Source organism: Mesocricetus auratus, unplaced genomic scaffold (assembly GCF_017639785.1).
Source record: "Mesocricetus auratus isolate SY011 unplaced genomic scaffold, BCM_Maur_2.0 Super-Scaffold_100010, whole genome shotgun sequence".
Classification (NCBI taxonomy): Eukaryota; Metazoa; Chordata; class Mammalia; order Rodentia; family Cricetidae; genus Mesocricetus; species Mesocricetus auratus.
This window is the reverse complement of record NW_024429194.1, coordinates 70,234,871-70,254,398: the sequence shown is the minus strand read 5'-3', so window position 1 is coordinate 70,254,398 and position 19,528 is coordinate 70,234,871. Positions and strand designations below refer to the sequence as shown.

General features: G+C 40.6%; 1 protein-coding gene across 2 annotated transcripts in view; it reads right to left on the bottom strand.

Annotated features, from left to right (window-relative positions):
* Nell2 (neural EGFL like 2) overlaps positions 1-19,528 on the bottom strand; it is a 276,472-nt gene that overhangs the window by 109,243 nt on the left and 147,701 nt on the right. For both annotated transcript variants that reach the window (XM_040753915.1, XM_040753916.1), the window contains exon 14: positions 14,180-14,305. In XM_040753915.1, the coding sequence (XP_040609849.1) occupies positions 14,180-14,305 (126 nt within the window). The remainder of the gene's footprint in view (positions 1-14,179; positions 14,306-19,528) is intronic.

Below are 19,528 nucleotides of genomic sequence, written 5' to 3'. Positions count from 1 at the left end.
GAGGCCAGCCCTGGCTAGGGGAGGTACAGTCAATTAAACAAGCAAGTTTTCATCCAGAAAGACAACAGCATGTGACAAAACAAAGCATCAGCAGTTCAAGGCATGCCTTCATTGGGACTGCAGAGATTGTCCCAGGGCTCCAGAAATTGCAAATCACGCCTTTGCATCTTCTACAAGACAAAAGGAAACCACTTAAAGAGGAGCAGAGATTATCTAAGGCAGGAATTAATCACTGAAGTAAGTGACAAAAGCAAGCCCATAGAACATGTTCTTCATCCAAACTGTGTGGATATGCCTCAGTCCAGCAGGAACACACACTAAACAAGATTTTGATATGAGGAAAACCCCATCGCCACATCCCCAGTCCATAGCTGTGACACTACTGAAGTGCCCTGGGTTGGGGAAGGAGAGAAGACAGCAAGCTTAGGCACTGTCACCCAGCACAGGATTAGACCAGCACTCTGCAATGGAGTGATCAAAGGTATGAGGGAGATCTGTCAGCCATCAAGAAGGAAGGAAGGCATCTACAGAGCTTTAGCAATCCTGTCCCTCACAGGATCTGTTGCCAAGACACCACTATTGTTACACTGCTAGCACAGGTAATCTCTGCATACCCCTATGTGAATTTTCAACTCCATGCTTTCCACACACACAAATCTTGAAAGATAATTCAAACAATGCATCCATCTGGAAGAGGAGCGAATTAGGGTTTCCTGACTAACCAAGTCAAAGTGGTTGAGGCTTGCTAATGAGGCCACTCCTGTCATGTATGTGATCAGCACACAGGTGGACTCTCAGAGAGGAGAATAGCTTTACTGCATAGCTCTGGAACTCCGAAGATCAAGCTGTAGCCAGCTAGGCTGGAGGTGAGAGCTGTGGAGGCCAGCTGCTGCACAGTGATGGGCAGAGAGGCTCTGTCTGACAACCCTGGAAACTGCTGTTTGAGCGGTGTAACTTCCTCCACGCACTGACAGATTCAGAACAGATTTCTTCCAAGCTTTTCATCTTTAGAAAAGCAATTCTCCTGCCTGAGCCTTTGAGTCTGTTCCCTTCTGAGCAGAGTGCTAATTGTATGCATGCACATATGTGTTTCAGAGAGGAGATAAGCATGTAGTTGGCCTCTTGCTAACTGTGCAGACAGATCGATCTCATTTCTGTAAGTTTTCTTACCACTGTCTGCAGTTCCCTAAGCATCAAGCCTTGCTGTTAACTATGGTACACTCCCTTGAAATGCTTCATGGATAATCATTTTTACTTTATAGTGTCTGTGTGTGTGTGTGTGTGTGTGTGTGTATGTACTGAGATGTGTTATATGTCTGTGTGCACATGCATGTGTGCTTGCATGTGTTTTTGTGTGTGATGTGTTGTATGCATACATGTAGTGCATGCACATAAATGAATAAATGATAGGTATGTAGAAGCTAGAGGAAAACATATGGTATCTTCTATCACTCGCTGTCTTATTGTACTGAGAAAGTTCATCTCATTGAACTAGAAACCTAACTTTTCACCTAGCCTGTCAAGCCAATGGGCTCCAGAGTCCTCTTGTGTCTATACCCCAAGACAGATTATAGGTATCACATCCATGCCAAACTTTTAATGTGGGCACTAAGGATTCAAACTAAGGTGCTCATGTTTGCACAGTAATCACTCCTGCCCACTGAACCAGATCTCCAGGCTCAGGTGATGGTTTTTAGAAATAACTTGTCATCATTAATTCTTGTAATCCTGGGGCACAGTCACTTAATTTGCTTTCATAACCTTTGTGTTTGCATTTTAAGTTATTCAATCATAGCCACAAAGTATAATAATATATGGTGAGCTACAGAAAGCCAGTGAGATATCTTTTTGCTTCAGGTCATATATCTGTGCATTTTCGAACCTAGAGTTGTCTGATTTAAATTTCCATACTTAAATTTCATGTCTTATGTAAAGGTTGATATACACTGTAATTTTAGTTTAGTTTTCACTTCCAAGAAAACAAGTCAGAGTAATTAGTCAAAAAAGTTTTTCTTTTTTTTCCCTTTTTTTCTTTCAGAATTTTTATTTAAATTAGAAACATGCTTATTTTACATGTCAATCCCAGTTCCCTCTTCCATCCCTCCTTCCCTGCCCCCTGGGGAGTGGATGAGGGGTTGAACAGAGAGTTGGTGGGGGGCATGGGAGGATAGAAGGGAGAGGGAACTGGTATTGGTATGTAAAATAAGATTGTTTTTTATTTAACAAAATTTATTTTAAAAGAAAGAACCCAGACTCATCAAAGCTCTCTCTGGAGACCCAGTCAAGCCTACTAACTTGGTATTCTCCACTTTGGGCAGGTGTGTATTCCAGAATGATCTCAGAGGCCTCCCTCTAGCCTTGGCCCAGCACTCAGTCTCCACAACAATGGAACCTCCCTGCTTAGGAAGTGTAATGAATTCTTCACTCCCTGAGAAAGTGCTTTTCATTTACACCAGAATTTCATTGTCTTTTTTAGGTCCCTATTCACAGAGACCAAGCAAGCACAGCTGAATAAATAATAACAGCTGAGGCCAAATTTCCAAGGAAGCTGTCTACTTTACGAAATTAATGACTCAATTTAAAAGTAACCACTGAAAAGCACTGAGACAGAAGGGTCCCAGAGAAATAAAACATTTCTTCAAGAAGAGAGCTTTTCTAACAACAAAAGCTCCAATAATAAGGCAGCTAATTCCTTTTAAATATTTTTGCTGACCTGGGCATTGTATATCTAAATAGCTTTATTTAGGATATTTTGTGAAAGTTCAGTACTTTTAGCTTTGGTAAATCTATCAAAGGCCATTTTTAAATAGCTAATGATAAAATTCATTCATACAAAAATTACTAGCATTGACTTCAATTAATTTTAGAAAAGGCAGGACATTGTTGCTGACACTTTCCAAAATATTATTTTTAAGTGCCTCATGCAAATTACTTTCTCTAACAGTTGATGGAGAAGTTTGAGAAATAGACATGGAGGTTATTTGAAAGGGCAGGTATGGCTCACACTGGTTTCAAACCTTGTTATTGTCTCCAAGGAGTAAATTATTGTCTGCACTGACAAAAGCATCCACGATGGTACAGAATGAACAGTGACAAATCAAAGTGAAGAGAACTTCTATCACGATGGGATTCCCTACTCTGTCTATATAATAAATACATTAAATGAGTCTAACAGACAGGTCACGGGTGCTCCTGTAAGAGACTCGGTCACACTGGCCACATTAGATGTTAGGAACTGAGGGGCCCCAGTATTTTATGAAAAGTAAGCACAGACATAGCAAACACTGTAGAAAGTTAAGTACTTCCCTGGAAAAGGCAGGGAAGATATTTTGTTTAACAGCAACAACAAAAGTTAAATGTCTACTAGAATTCTTTGTGTTGACATATGTAGCATGGACCAAGATTGGTTGCAGAAGACCCCAGGACAAGAATAGTCGTCACAGCCAACTGAAGGACACTGATCAGAAATCTGGATAGTTCTTTTGGGGGCCACAAGGATCCCTATACTGTCTCAACTGAGGAGGCCTGGAATTCTATTAGAGCATAACCATTCATGTAAGTTAATATCCGAATTTCTCTCTCTCTCTCTCTCTCTCTCTCTCTCTCTCTCTCTCTCTCTCTCTCTCTCTCTCTCTCTCTCTCTCTCTCTCTCTCTCTCTCTCCCTCTCTCTGTCTCCTCCTCCTCATCCTCCTTTTTACATACATGCAGGCAAAACACTCATACATGTAGTTTTAACATTTGTTGCCATAGTTGTTTAATACTTCATGGTAGGAAGGATGCATCTAATTTTATTTTTCTGTGTATGTGCATGACTGTCCCAACATACCTACTAGATACGTTCTTTCTCCACCAATTTGTTATTTCTGTATTGTCACATAGACACACACCTGCATGTACAACCAGATCTTTAAATATTTAATGTGGTTTAAGTCCACTTATTTTCCTTTATCATTACTTTTTGTGTCTTTAAAAATGTTGTTCTAGCGATGGCTCAGAGGTTAAGAGCACTGGCTGCTTTTCCAGAGGACTCAGTTACCAGCAACCACATAGCAGCTCACAATTGTCTGTAACTATAGTTCTAGGGGATGCAATACCTCTTCTGAGCTCTGAAGGCATCAGGGTAACATATGGTACATAGGCATACATGCAAGCAAAAAAAAAAAGACAAGGCATTTAATTGCAGACAGAAGAGCAAAGAAACTAGTGTGAGATGGGACTTGGTGAGTAGAAGGGAGGCAAAGACTAAATAGAACATGAGGTGAGTGGGGAAAGAATAAGTGTACTTTATAACTCTGATCATGAATATTAATGCAGAATTTCTCAACTTGGCCACTATCCTAACCTTTGGTGCCATATACCTCTGAGTTCCAGGGACTGAACAAGCGAATTAATTGTTCATTTGAAAAGTAAACATAGAAAGCATTCAGTCAAAGGAGTCCCTGAGGAATAAATCATTTTCCCATAAGGACAACTAGGCTGTAAAATAAGTAGTGTCCCAAACCCCTATCTCAAGGTACCCATAGCACCCCTCCAAGTTTTCAGGTAAGTCTAGCAAGTGGGGAGGCAGCTTTCCCTGTATAACAGTCACTGCCCTATGGGGTCAACTTACTCCCTAAGCTGGGTAAGACACTCCCATGCTTTTTCTCAGGCTGTTCTCCCCCTTCCGCCCACCCACTCCAGGGAAATGTATGGTGTTAGAAGGTTCCAGGCCAACAACCACAAATAAACCCCTTCTCATTGTAACAATCAATCACAACTACACAGAGAACCTCAGAGGCACAGGCCTCTCCACTCAGGTGTCGATCTTGATAACACAAAGTTCGTGATTTTATCTTCATTCTTCAGATGTTTTGCTTTTGGTCTATTATATACAACCTGCACTAAAAAGACACTCTTAGTAGGATTCCAGATTTATCTACTTTGGTTCATGCCCATGAAAGTGACAAAGAAAGATATTTGTACAGAAGGGTAACCAAGATTTTAAAAAAATCAATGTGTAAAAATAGTTATTGTTGCAAAGATTCTAAAGAACAGGCTTTAAATGTTTTCAGTCACATAATGCAAAGCCTGTCTCTTTTTTCCTCCCCCTTCTCCTGCCCAGTTCTTTCCTTTCTTTTTCTCTTCTCATTCCTTTTATCTCTTCCTCCTACATTTCCCTTGTGTCTCCCTGCCCTCCACCTCACCCCTTCTCCTTGTAGGTATAACCATTTTTTCCTCAATAATGGATGTGAAAAGTAAAGAAATTACAAATCAGTATTATTAGGAATATGATAGGATCTTTTTGGAAATAAAGTAATAATTTATTAATGATCAACTGAGTTATCATAGTTGGAGGCCAAGAGAACAGTTCTACTAATGACTTATGATTATGACTGTGTGTGTGTGGTAGAGGCTGACAGATTTCTCTTGCACTTGAAGTTAATGAACCAAAATGAAACAAAAAAGTTTAATTATTGGACGGTACAAATCGAATAGTGTATGTCTACATAAAGTATGGATCTTCTCCCTTTACTTTTTCCAAACAATTGAAAATTAGACAAATTATGACTCATCAAAGCTAAGGATGCCTAGGCTTTTCCCTTGCTTCGCATTGCGTCTCGCTATGGAATAGCAGGTAGGCAACGAATGCCAGCAAACTTCTGCTTCCTCATTTGAGAAAGTCAGAGCTTGGCACAGAGCATCTTCAAGAATTCTTCTGTTTCTTCAACCATAGCAGCCTAGAGAAAACCTAGCTCAAAGTGCTTGAATTTTAAAAATGCACAACTCTACCAACCATGGGAAGTTGTTATGCTGGCACACAAACTGCCACACCAGCAGTGTAAGGCTTTAAAGGCATGAAAAGTTTCCTATATCGATTAGAGCTGGGTGGTTAAAGTCATATGTATTGCTCTTGAAGTTTTTCTGAAATGTCTGTGATGGATTTTCAGTTCAAAAAGGCAGCTCTAAGAGTCTTTGGAGCATGGTTAAAAGTACCAATCACGTCAGACCGAAGACTCTTCAATAGGAAGAGAGAGGGGATCACAGGCAAAAATCATATGTACAAAAAATGAGCACGAAAAGTTAATGAGAGAAAACTTGGGGATTCAACCATAAATGGGGGGAGGGGAGATGGTTCTGCAGGGCCTGGGAGGCTTCAGATGCAGCAGGGAGTGCTAATCACTACACTTAGAGACATTAAAATGCAATATTGATTAGAGAAATTGAGTCCTATTCAGATCTTACAGTGTCTCTTACAGAGGAGTATGCTAGATAGATTTAGGCCCAAGGCAATCTCACAGAGGAGGTTCATCACTGAATCTTTGGCATAGAGGTGGGCTTTAAGGGGCTGGCCTAACAATGTTTGCAAGGTACTCACCTGCCTCTAAATAAAAATATAAGCCACTTATACCACCCTCATCCCAGAACCCAGCTTTTGCGTACAGCTACAAGCTCTTAAACTGGTAGACCGAGTTACAGTGATTGGGAATTGAAGGGCCAGAGCTGTTTCTCCTCTGTAAAGGAAGCAGAGGAAATGGGTTAGTTGGAAAAGCCAGTGCCTCATTAAGGAAATATGTTCCTGTCTTCTGCCAGACTTTTAAGGCCTTGGCTCTTCTCTAATTGGTACAAAAGTCTAAGATGAAGTAGGTTTTCCAAAAATGATCTCAGCTCTCCCCTGCATTCTGCTGAAGAGGCGCTTGGTGCATATCCTAAGATGCTCTGGAATTGCAGGGAGAAATTTCCCTCAGTGATCAGAAGCACACAGCCCTTGGGGAGTATTCATTTGGAAGGAGAGCACAGTGAGGGATGGAAAGGCAACACAGGAAATGTGCCACAGTCGGGTAAAAAGCTGACACTGGATTCATTGCAGTGGGACATGCGACTGGCACGCAGACTCGGAACAGAAACGAAGCTCTGGAAGCAGCCGTTCTGAGGAAACATCAGCGCAGGCCTCTTACACAAACCCTGGATCATGCCTGTGTGACTATAAGAAAAGCCGAGAATCGCTAAGAAGGATAAACAGCCACAAAGCTCTACTGAGTGTCTGAGGGCACATTGTCAGACATGCCAGAAACCACTGAACTTTTGGTTTTAAGAAGTATATGTTCAGCTGTCACCTTCTTAGATTCATCAGATTGAATCTTAGTTTTCTGGTAAATAAACATGAACTCATATTTGCTGGCATTACCATTAACATATTAAGTTGTGGGCTCCCTATTCTCCATTATTTACAGGGACATATGTTACATATATTTTTTTAATTAAAAACAATCATATTTTAAATACCAACCCCAGTTCCTTCTCCTGTCCTCTGATTTTTTTCCATCATTCCCCCATCTCACCCCCATTCACTCCTCAGGGATGATGACACCTCCCATGGGGGGTCATCAAAGTCTTTTCACATCATTTGGGGCAGGTCCTAGGCCCTTCCCCATGTATCTAGGCTGAGAGAATATCCCTCCATGGGGAATGGACTCCCAAAGTCCATTCATGTACTAGGGATAAATACTGGTTCCACTGCCAGAGGTCCGATAGACTGCCCAAGACCCCAACTGACACCCATGTTCAGGAGGCCTGGTTCGGTTCTGTGCTGGTTCCTCAGCTGTCAGACTGGTGTCCATGAGCTCGCACTTGCTCAGGTCAGCTTTTTCTGTGGGTTTTCCCAGCATGGTCTTGACCCCTTTGCTCAACACTCCTCCCTCTCTACAACTGGATTCCAGGAGTCCCGCTCAGTGCTTAGCTGTAAATCTTTGTTTCTCCTTCCATCAGCTACTAGATGAAGACTCTATGATGACATTTACGGTAGTCATAATCTCATTATAGATTCTTAGTTGGAGTCATCATTGTGGATTTCTGGAAAATTCTCTGGTTCCAGGATTCTTGCTAAGCCCATAAAGGTTCCCTCTATCAAAGTATCTCTTTCCTTGTTCTCCTCTGTTCTTCCCCCAACTTGAACCTCCTGATCCCTTATGTTCTCCCCCTTCCCCTTCTCCCATACTCTTTCTTTTCCCTCCCTCTCCCCCCTTCCCATGCTCCCAGTTTCCTTAGAAGATCTTCTCCATTTCCCCTGTTCTGGGGGTTCATATATGTCTTAGAGTCCTTGTTTCCTAGCTTCTCTGGGAGTTGTGGATTATAGGCTGGTTTTCCTGTGCTCTATGCCTAATATCCACTTATGAGTGAGTACATATGATGTTTGTCTTTCTGTGTCTGGATTATCTCACTCAGGATGGTTTCTTCTAGTTCTATCCATTGACCTGTGAAGTTCAAGATGTCATTGTTTTTTACCCCTGAATAGCACTCCACTGTGTAAATGTACTACATTTTCTTTATCAGTTTTTCAGTTGAGGGGCATCTATGTTACTTGCAGGTTCTAGCTATTACAAATAATGTTTCTATGAACACATACCTCTGAACACCTGACTTTTGACTAAGAAGCTGAAATTATACAATGGGAAAAAAGCATCTTCAACAAGTGGTGCTGGCATAACTGTATGCTGACATGTAGAAGATTGCAGATAAATCCATATCTTTCGACATGCACAAAACTTAAGTCCAGATGAATCAAAGACCTCAACATAAATTTATCCACACTGAACCTCTTAGAAGAAAAAGTGGGAAGTACCCTTGAATACATTGGCACAGGAGACTACTTCTTGAACATAACATCAGTAGCACAGACACTGAGATTGACAATTAATTAATGGGACCTCCTGAAACTGAGAAGCTTCTATAAGGCAAAGGACACAATCAACAAGACAAAATGACAGCCCACAGAATGGGAAAAGATCTTCACCAACCCCACATCTGACAGAGAGCTGATTTCTGAAATACACGAAGAACTCAAGAAGCTAGTCACTAAAACACCAAACAATCCAATTAAAAAGTGTGTGAACTAAATAGAGAATTCTCAGTACAGGAATATAAAATGGCCAAAAGGCACTTAAGAAATTGCTGAATATCCTTAGCCATCAGGGAAATAAAAACAACTCTGAGATACCATCTTACACCTGTCAGAATGGCTAAAATCAAAAACCCAAGTGACAGTTTATGATGGAGAGGACTGGAGAAAGGGGAACATTCCTCCACTGCTTGTGGGAGTGCAAACTTATACAGCCACTTTGGAAATCAGTATGGTGATTTTTCAGGAAAATGGGAATCAGTGTATCTCAAGATCCAGCAATTCCACTCTTAGGTACATACCCAAAGTATGCACATCCATACCACAAGGACATCTGTTATATATTTTTATGTTAAAGGAGCCATCTTTATTGCCCTCTTTCAAGACACTAAGCCACTCACTTTGCTTAAAAGTTTGACTAAGGAAAAAGGGAATTGTCCCCATAATTTGTAAGTGTTTACGTTGCAGTGTCCATAGAGTAGGAATTTGCAAACCCTCTTAAATACTTTTGTATTTGGTTATGTCCCAAAGAAAGAGAATTCTCATCCATGTCATTTTAGGCAAACAATCTGATTTCAAGGACGAGCTCCCTCTGCTCTGGTATGTAGCACAGCATTTTGCACACTGTAGGGTCACCATAGTAACAACTTTGGGTGGACATTTACACAAACATGTGGAATGGCATGTTAGCCAGAAGTATTAGATTCACATTTTTGTAAGGGAGTATGGTAGACTCACCTTCCCTGGAAATTCTATCTACTGTGTATAGAATCATTTTATCTGAATGAATAATAGAAAATTGGGTGAGAGAATAGAAAATGATTAAAAAAGGTTTTAGATGTTGTCCAACTTTATGATTTTAGCTATTTTTGTTATTTTTATGAATCATCTGATTACAAGGTAGACTCTAAAGGAATACATCATTTCATTTTCACCTTTCCCCAAGTCCTATGACAGTAAAGCTAATCTTCTTACATCTTTTGTTTTCCTATGGATGTACAGTAATCCATGGACTAACACCAGATGTTATGAACACACTCATGACATTCCTGAAAAGGACTTGGCATGGTACTGATTTTAGAAAATGAACATAAGGGACAGGTAAATGTATGCTCAACTGTGCCTCTGTCTCACTAAGATATGGAGACTGCCGATGCCTTTAGCTCTCCTGCCTCTTAGAGACTGAAGAACCTTTTCTGAAAAACATCAAAATGTTCATGTAATTGTTCTTCCACTACATAAAGCATCATTTAGGGACTGTTTCTTCAAGTGGCCTTTGTAATTCACACAAGATTTGAGAAAGAAAAACATTCAAGTATATACTTAGCGTCATCTTGACTTGATTCTTCAGCTTTTCACTTGCTAGCAAGGAGTATCAAAATCCAACTGAGCAACCATGTGCTGTAGACTGTATCTCCTGAGCATTACAGTCATGACTATCTTAATTAGAGAAGCTATGATACCCACAGGATACCTTCAAGCTTGGGTCTACTGAGGTTCCCCCATCAGAAGGGATAGGGTGGGTCATTAGACACTCACCCAAGCTTTGGTAACTTCCTTCCATCTGCTCCCAATAGCTCTCAGGAAGTACTAGAGTATGTAGATGGACGTTTCTGTCCCACCCAGTGCCACAGTCGTTTAGTTCCAAATAACTACACAGAAGCTTATGTTAATTATAAACTGGCAGATGGCACAGGCTTCTTATTGGCAAGCTCTCTCTTAATTATTAACCCATTTCTATTAACATGTGTATTTCCACATGGTTTTGGCTTACCAGTGATGCACTGGCCTCTTCTTCCTCAGCATCCTTTCCCTGACCCACCTAATAACTTTCTCTATCTCTCTATGGATTTCCGGCCTGGCTAAATATTGCCTGTTCATTGGCAGAAATAGTTTTATTCATCAACCAGTAAGAGAAACATATATTCACAGCATACAGAAAGACATCGCCCATCAAGACTGTATAAAGTATGAATGGTCAACTAAAGAGAGACTCTATCTGTGTAGCCAAGGGGAAGTCATCATTCATGCTAGGTTGAGAATTTTCACTGACACAGCTGTGGGGAGACCACCTGTACTTATGTAAGTAATGCTTCATCTGTGCTGCTATAAGTAAGTCTGGGGAACTAAAGCTAGATTTGGATGTAATGATTGCTTATGCTACCTGGGTAAGTAGATATTTGTGTGAATGGACCAGTAAAAGTTCAGTGTGACACTGGAACGCAGCAGAACCTAAGATGAATAGGGAGGAAGAGTTGTGTTGTCTCAACTCTGGGGGATGAAACTCAGCTCTCTGAGGTTAGAGTGTCTGTGGGACAACACCCATGCTGACCTTCTCCATGTGGTATAGAATAGTGTCTCTTCTTACTGTATTTAGTAGTCACAGTGTCCCTGATGTAACTGATGAGACATGCTACTACAGATGAGTTGTCTATCTAGCATGAACATTTTGTGGTAATAATCTCTATGGGGCCATCATTTTTCTATATCTTATCCAGGTAATGTATATCCTTAATGAATGTAAGCCAAAGGCACAAGGGGGCATCCTGAAAATCCAAGATGAACTAAAGAGCATACAGGATCTGAAAGGAGTCAGGACTATAAGGTAGTGGCAGAAATCATTCTTAGGATGCCCTTACATAGGATGTTAAGTTATGCAATTGAGGCTGTGCTATCTGTCCAGAAAGAATTTTCCAAATAAGGAATTGCAATAAAAAGTAAACAAAAATGCTATCTTGTAGTGATATATTATTTATGATTTATTAAAGCTTGACTGATGTTTCAGAAAAGCAAAATCAGTCTCAAGCTATAGATATCAGGCAGTGGTGATAACTTTAATTCCAGCAGTCAGAACCTAGGAGGTGGTAGTACACACCTTTAATTCTAGGACTAAGGATTAAGAGAGACAGATCTCTCTGAGTTCAAGGCCACCCACGGATTGAACCAGTCTAAAAGAGGAACAGATCACACATATTTAAGCCCAGTACTAGAGGGGTATAAAACACCAGCCAAACTGTTCTCCAGCCAAACTGAGAAGAGGAAGCAGTTTGAAACTTGGTGAAGAGCTCGTGCGTGGATCAGCCCTTTCTTTCTGAGCTAGAGGTGAGACCTAGTGGCCGGCTGCTTTACTACCCTGATCTTCAGCTTGAACCCTAATATCTGTCTCTGGATCATTTAATTTTTGTATTACACTATCATTCATGATGGCCTCTAAGGCAGCACATAGAGACAGCATACTGTGTCAGGGTAAAATGATATGGTTTGGTGACTCCTGAGGTCAACTCTTTCTTTCTTGGAATGGATGGCAGTGGATCTTCAGAGATAATATCACCTCTCTGTTTGAAAAAAGTCATTATCAATGCCCGCTCCAAGTGCCAAAGTCCACTTAACCAACACTAGACAGAAGAAGCCGTCTTTTGAGTTGTTGGTCAGGCTTGTCTAAGAGGTTCCCATAACATACGGGCTATTGCTATTGCCCTTGGAAGAGACCAGAGGTGGAAGGTAAGTTCTGATTGGTGAAAATACCATGAATTTCAGACATAGAGCCTAGAGGACCCTGAGTTGAAAATAAGCTGAATGTCTCCTTTCTAAGTAATACCTTACATGATCCTAGAAGGTACAATGCAAACTTCCAAAGGAGGGACACAAGCAACAGTCCTACCCAGCTGTGATGCTTATAAACCACTGCAATAAGCATTATAAAATTCTTCAGAGCATCATAAGACAAGATACAGATATGCAGATGAGAAAATCCCCAACCAACCTTCTATAAATGTTAAAATAATAGCTAAAAGGTGAAAAAAGATGCTTGTGTAGTGGAAGAAATATTCCCAGAAACTATAAAACTTAGTGTCTGAGGTGGGATGCCTGCCTATCACCTGTTGGCAAGGGTACCCTGAGATCCCCCGGACCAAACAGTACAGACCATCTCTGTAGGTATTGTTTCACTAATGGAACTAAAGTGTAAGACCATATTGTTGAAAATGCTATACACTTTGGATGTAGGACATGGGGAAATCCAAGGTAGACTTAGCTATAAGCCTCTGCCTTGCTGGCTAGCTCATGTAGTGTCCGAAGTTGCTCCATGAACTGCTGGGAGAAAACTGTCACCAGTAGACCTACTTCACTACAAATCATTGTGCAATACTGTCAGCATAGCAGGGAAGGGGAACCATCTGGTATTATAATGGCATAAGTGTTAAGAGTGTAAGTAACTATATTCCACTTGGATTTGAGGTCTGATAAAATTTCCACAGGATCGAATTCACACTGAGTATGGCAAATCCAGTGACAAGCCCATGTCTATGGAGGTCATAGGCCAGAGTTGGGAAGACACTACTTTTTTGCTTTGTTGTTTAACGAATATGATGTGACTACCAAATTTCTTTTTAAATATTGGTGTTTATGTCTATATATTGTCAGCCTTGTTTGGAAAACCAGAGACACTTCTTACAGTGAGTAGTGGTAAGTGTAGACACTTATTCCATCAAATCCCATGAAATAAGTGATTTTTGTTGTAGCACAGTATCCCAATGACCACAAGCAGAAGAAAATTACAAAATATCTATAATCATCCGCTTCAATACTCAGAGACCACGATGGAAGGCATGGCAGAAAGAATGCATGAACTGAACAAAGAATGTCGTGGAATGGTTCCCTTCAAGAGCATGTATTGTTATCTGACTCAGAGAAGCTGTGTGTGAGGCTAGGGACCCTCAGGTTTTAGTGTCCTGAGGTTTCCTTATAGGGGCTGCCGGGGAGCATCATTAGATCCACACATGAGAATCCAGCCACTCTTTCCTGTACTTCCGTTCTATCTTATATACTTCTATTCCAGATGCAGAATTACATACAGCTGTAAGGTGCCCGAAAGTATGAGTGTGAAACTGTAACTAAGAGGGAAGTCTATTTATACAGCCCTGGGGAACATGATGCTGCAGTGAAATTCCTCAGTGATTTAGCTGCTTTAGGATCACCCACACTCAGGTGAATAATCTTTCAATCACGCTCTATATGCCAAATAAATTCACAGGTTCCCTAAGAAAGACGAGGGTATAATAGTAACCTTGGTCTTTCATTAATGGCCTATGAGGCTGAGTAAACATTTCTTCAAGTAAAGTTCATGCAAACTAAGTACTCTCTTCTTCAAGGAAGATCACAATTGAATGCTAAATCTGGATGCAATGATCTCCACTTTATTTTTTGCTATGAGGAACCATTTATGACACACTTCTTAGAATTTTAAGAAAAAGAAAAGTAGATCCAAGAAAGGAAATACTCTATTTCAAATAGACACCATTTACCTGTACATGAGTAGTCGTCAATCCGGATGTAGCCAGTTTTGCAGATGCACATGAAAGAACCAGGTGTGTTCACACACATGGTGTTTTCGCGGCAGTAATGGCGCCCTTCTGCACACTCATCAATGTCTGCAAAGGAAAAATAGGGCAGAGGTCAATGGTGGCCAATACTCTGGAATTTCCCTATGATTTTCTTTGTCAAGAAATGAGGAATAGCTACTAATTGAACTGCATTTTGAAGGAGCATTAAAAATATCTCCTTTAATAAGAATGTTTGATGCTCACAAGCCAGAAAGCATGTGGGCTTTTATCAGCAGTTCTTGCTACAATTTCAAGTAGGTCTGTCAATTTTGACCTGCATCGTTATGAATAGCTTTTGAAATGCTCAGTGCATTCATCTACTTGTGCTTGATAAAATGAGGCAGAAAGAACAAATCAGGCTGCCTGAGCATCCTGAAACCTTAGTCACTGAGCAGACCAACCGTTATCTTTGATTCACTGGCCATTCTGTACACCTTGGTGAGGCCTTGAAAAAGTAAAGTATTCACTGTACACAGAACATAAAGGACTTCACTTGAAAGCGAGAATCCAAGAATAGCAGTTTATTAGAGATACAAGTAGAGCAATAACTACCCTGCTAAGTTTCTGAATACAGACAGAATTACAATATGGAGATCAAAATCAGTTGAGAAATTATGAAGTAGTAAAATATAATATGGAAGATCACACACATTAATTCTTACCTCAAATATAAATGATTATAGATGTTAAGACATATTAAACAGGGGTGCCCAGTGGTGGGGGAACATGTGAGTTCAAGGCCAGCTGGGTGTACAAAGAGAGTGCCAGGATAGGATAGGCTCTAAAGTTTCAGAGAAGCCCTGTCTCAACACCCCACACAAAAGATTACTTTTGTTAACGTGATCCAAGTACAGTCACACATGGTAACAAATGTCAGTTATTAGCATAAATTGGAGTAATTTGTGCAAGGGTTAACTGACCTATTTTCCATCACCACTGTTGCTTCTCTGATCTACAGTCCTCAGAAATGGGAGACACTGACCTGCCCCATTTCCTTCTGTGGATTCGTCCCTTTGAAATTATCACATAGCTAAATAAAACCCAGGGTGTCGATGCAGGATCACAAAGCAAAACCAGGCAGCTTATTTAATCTCAACTATTTAGGAACCTCAGTTTGGAGCTCACAGAGATGTTGGGTCTGAGTTCAAATGCAATCAAGAGGCATGCTTAGAGCTTGGGGTAGAGTCCTGAGGAAGAAGGGGCAAAATACCAACCTCTCATCAGCACTGTGAGCAGGATGAACCCTTACATCCTGCCTTTAGAGGAAGCCAAACAAAGCTGGGTTTATGTACTAATATTGGAAGTGGCCAGAAAGTCATTCTCAATGATGTATACAGATTCTTGCAGACACACAATAGCATCTGAAATGAAATCTGGCAGAAATCAAGTGCCAACTTGGTTCATGGTGTATTTTAGCTTTTAAAACCAACCTAAAATTTAGATGATCCAAATTCTCAGATGCATTTTTAATGTTTAAAAATGTATCTTGTAAAAAAAACTTTATTGGATTTTTTTGGTTATGTTTTGATGATCTTACATGTAGACCTACTACCATGACTTCTCCTAAGCAGAAAGAACTGGAGTCAGAATAGGCTGCCAACTAGAAATACTCAAGCAGAAGCTTGGTGTGCCTGAGCCTAAAAAAGAGTACATTCATTGCTCAACAATGTAGATCTGATTGCCTCTTCCAAAATTCAATACCAAGAAAGTTAAAGCACAGACTCTGGGGGCTGGGAAGACAGTTCAGCAGCTAAAGTGCTTACCCTGTAAGAATGAGGCATCAGTTCCCAGAGCCCCAGTAAAACTCAAACAAACAAATGAACAAGCAGCCCAGGTATGATGGACAAATGCCTATAATTCCAAAACCAGTCAGGCAGAGACAGGTGGATCCCTGGGGTTCACTGGCCAGCCAGCCTAGCATAAACAGTTGAGTCCTAGGCCAGTAAGAGAGCTAATGTCAAACAAATGAGCAAATAAAGAAGATAGCTTCTGAGAATTGACATCCCAGGTTAATTTTGGCCTCCACACGTATGTGCACACATATGATATGTCCCCCATAAGCATGTGCGACACACACACACAATCTGCCATATATGGACTTACAAACCAAGAAACCAGTATCATGTCATTATTATCTCATTCCATTAGATATCTCTTGACACTAGCACTTCACAAGCAGAATTCTAGAGGGCATTATCTCTGAACAAAGTCCATGGTTCCTTGCAACAGAGTATGTCATGTTCCATTAGTTTTCAGGTCTATCTTATGGAAGTTCTACTTCCCCTTCACAGTGCACACAGCAAATAACAACCACTCTGATAGTTGTTTATCTTTAATATTCATTTTTATTCACTGAGCAAAAAAATGGTCATTCACTATATTCCAGATACTGCATTAGGTGACAAAGATAAGTTTTGGCTGAAAAATGCCAACATAAGTAAATCTAGTGTTGTAACTGCTGCATAGTACAAAAGAGAAACCTGGGCAGTGTGCACTGAATAGGGAGCATTGAACCCCATTCATGGGACGCAGCGTATGCTCTTAGCACTTGTTAATGTACTTAGGAATGTACACTTGGCAGTATAAATGATTTCCTATCTCAGCTTTCCACCCTAAGTTGAGAAAACCAGAATTTATTTATGCAAATAACAGCAAAAGGTCCATATGCTTGATGCCATTTTTAAATCAATTCTGTGAGGCAAGGGAATCAAAGAAAAGCTAATGGTGGGGCCAGGCTTGAGGTGGGTTTTGAGGAGAGTTTGGCTTCCGGTGAAAGATTTCTATGATGTTGGAAGGGCTGCCCCGGAAGTGCTGTGTGTAATGTCTTGAGTTGAGCTAGATGCTATAGAGTGTAAGTATGGGACAGATAGCAGAAGTAGCAAGGGAATGCAACGTGGGAAATAAATGGACATGTGGAGGTATGAGGAAATAAATGAACATGTAGAGGGTATGAGAAAGGTGTGCTAAGTAGCTACAAAAGTGAAGAAAAATGTATGAATTTTTTCTTAATGATTTAATGAAAGTCTTAGATTTAAAAGGTTGTAAACTTTAAAGTGACCCTGCTTTCTCAGTCTCTCTAGTTTTTAACAGTAGCTACAAGTATATGCTGTACAGTGCTGTACGATGAAGCATCAGTTCCATTTTCAGTGGAATATAAGACTTGAGGACACAGAACTTAGCCAACATATTGGCTGGCCACAGCTGTATATGTGTTGGACGAGTCAATAAATTTCTGTGTGGTTTTTGCCCTGAAGGTCAGAGGGGAAGTATGGCCATACATCATGGTCTGACCCAAGGATTCATTTGCCAGTGGTTCTACTTTATTCCTAGGACGGGTTCAGCCATTCCTTGGGCACGAAGCTTTCCACAGAAGGGACACACACACACACCCTCATGTCAGTCTCGCATGAGTATTGACTCTCAGTTGAGTGAGGAGCCTGGAATGGCATCCATTGCTAGCATAACAGCCAGCTCATCTCTCAAGACCTTAATTCCATCATCATTGGGTGATTTTCAAATTGGAGTCCGTTTTTCAGGGTTTCAGATCTAACACAGAGAAAGTGACCCATATGGTTGAAGCGGTTCTGTTTCTCCGCATTTTTTTAAGACAGGAAGCATATTCCACCAAACTAAAATGCAGAGGTAAGCCCTGTTTCTTGTATTTGGAAATTTCTCTTGGGCCTGGGAATCTTAAGCTGGTCTATTTTAGAAATGAGAAATTTATAAATTCCCCCTTTTCCATCTTAAAGCTGATATTAAATCTGTAATTATTCAGAAACACGGACTTGTCTAGCTGAGATGAACTTCATAAATTATATAACTTAACTGGAGTAATTAATGATCAAAGAGACAGGCAAGGGAAGCCGGAGACAAAGAGGAGGCAAAGCTCAGATCTCAAGGGCTGTGGACCATATGGAAGAGTTCACCTCTATTCTATGTGAAATAAAACGGGTTGAAAGGACAGAGTTATAGAACCATGTCTGTGATTTTGGAAAAATCCCATCTGCACAAGTTTTGGAAAGTTAGAGAGTGGGAGTCACAAGTCTAGATGGAGGTCCAAAGTGAATGTCCTCTCTGGCCTTCAGACTTGTTTCTGGATTAAACCTGGAGGAAGTGAACACTTAAGCATCACCTCCACCGCTACCTCTCCCATCCCTATCTCCCGTCCCACCCCCACCCTAGTCCCCTGCCACACCCCACCAAGTCCCCTGCCATCCTGCCTTCTCCTTTGAATGACAGGAGCTCTGTTCTTTCTCTAAACTATGTTGCATTGCTAAAGTGAAAGCATTTATCTAGACTTCATCTTGCAAAAGCATCATGTGAACATTTTAGAGAGCAGTCTCAGGGTCCTGCAGCTGAGATCTGAGACTCCATTGACCAGCATAGGTTACTGCTAGGCCAGGGTTCCGCTGCTGGGAACTATCAACTGGACAAGTCTGGAGACAGATCATCAGCATAATTCACAAACCTGAAACAGACTAAGTTCTGAGAAACCCAAGTCTGAAATGAGACTTGAGAGCAAGATTTGGAGAGATAAGAATGTTTTTACAAATATAAAATTTGCAAGTCTAAGTAGGTTATTCAGTAGGAAATCAGCACAGAACAAAGTGCCATTTACAAATAAGCTGTCTTGAAGGGAGCTGCCAGCATCCTATGTGGCAGAGTCAGTGGCATCAATGAGGCTATTTACCAAGGTAATTCTTATATATTCACAACCATAACCACCTAAGTGCAGATTAAAACATATTTCTGCACCATACAAGATTTCATTTGTCACCTCAAAACGGTGCTCACAAATTGGCTTTATTCATTTTTTGTAACCATCCACTCATTATAAATTTCATGGTACATTCTACAAGAATGAGAACTCTGGCATTGTGTTAGCTGTCTTGTTACTTTTAATTGAACATATTATTCTTGGGCTTGAGATGAGAGAGAGCAGTAAAATTTGAGGGAAGAATATGAAAGAATTATAAAAGAATATTTATTGAGGAAGTTAAAAGCGAGGATATTCAAAAGTTGGGGCTCACTGTCATGAGTACTTTATCCACTGAGATTTCACGACTTCCGTCTACATACAAAGTACTAACTCGGATGCCATCAGCAAAAGGCTTGAGTAAGACAGATGAAGGATCAGTACTTAAAGGATCTGACTGGGTTTTTCTGGTAAAAGACACACAGAACAATAAATCACAATGCTGGTAGATAAGGATATTCTTGCAGACAAGGAGAATGTGACACCTAAAAATAGGACTAATGAAGAAATGCATT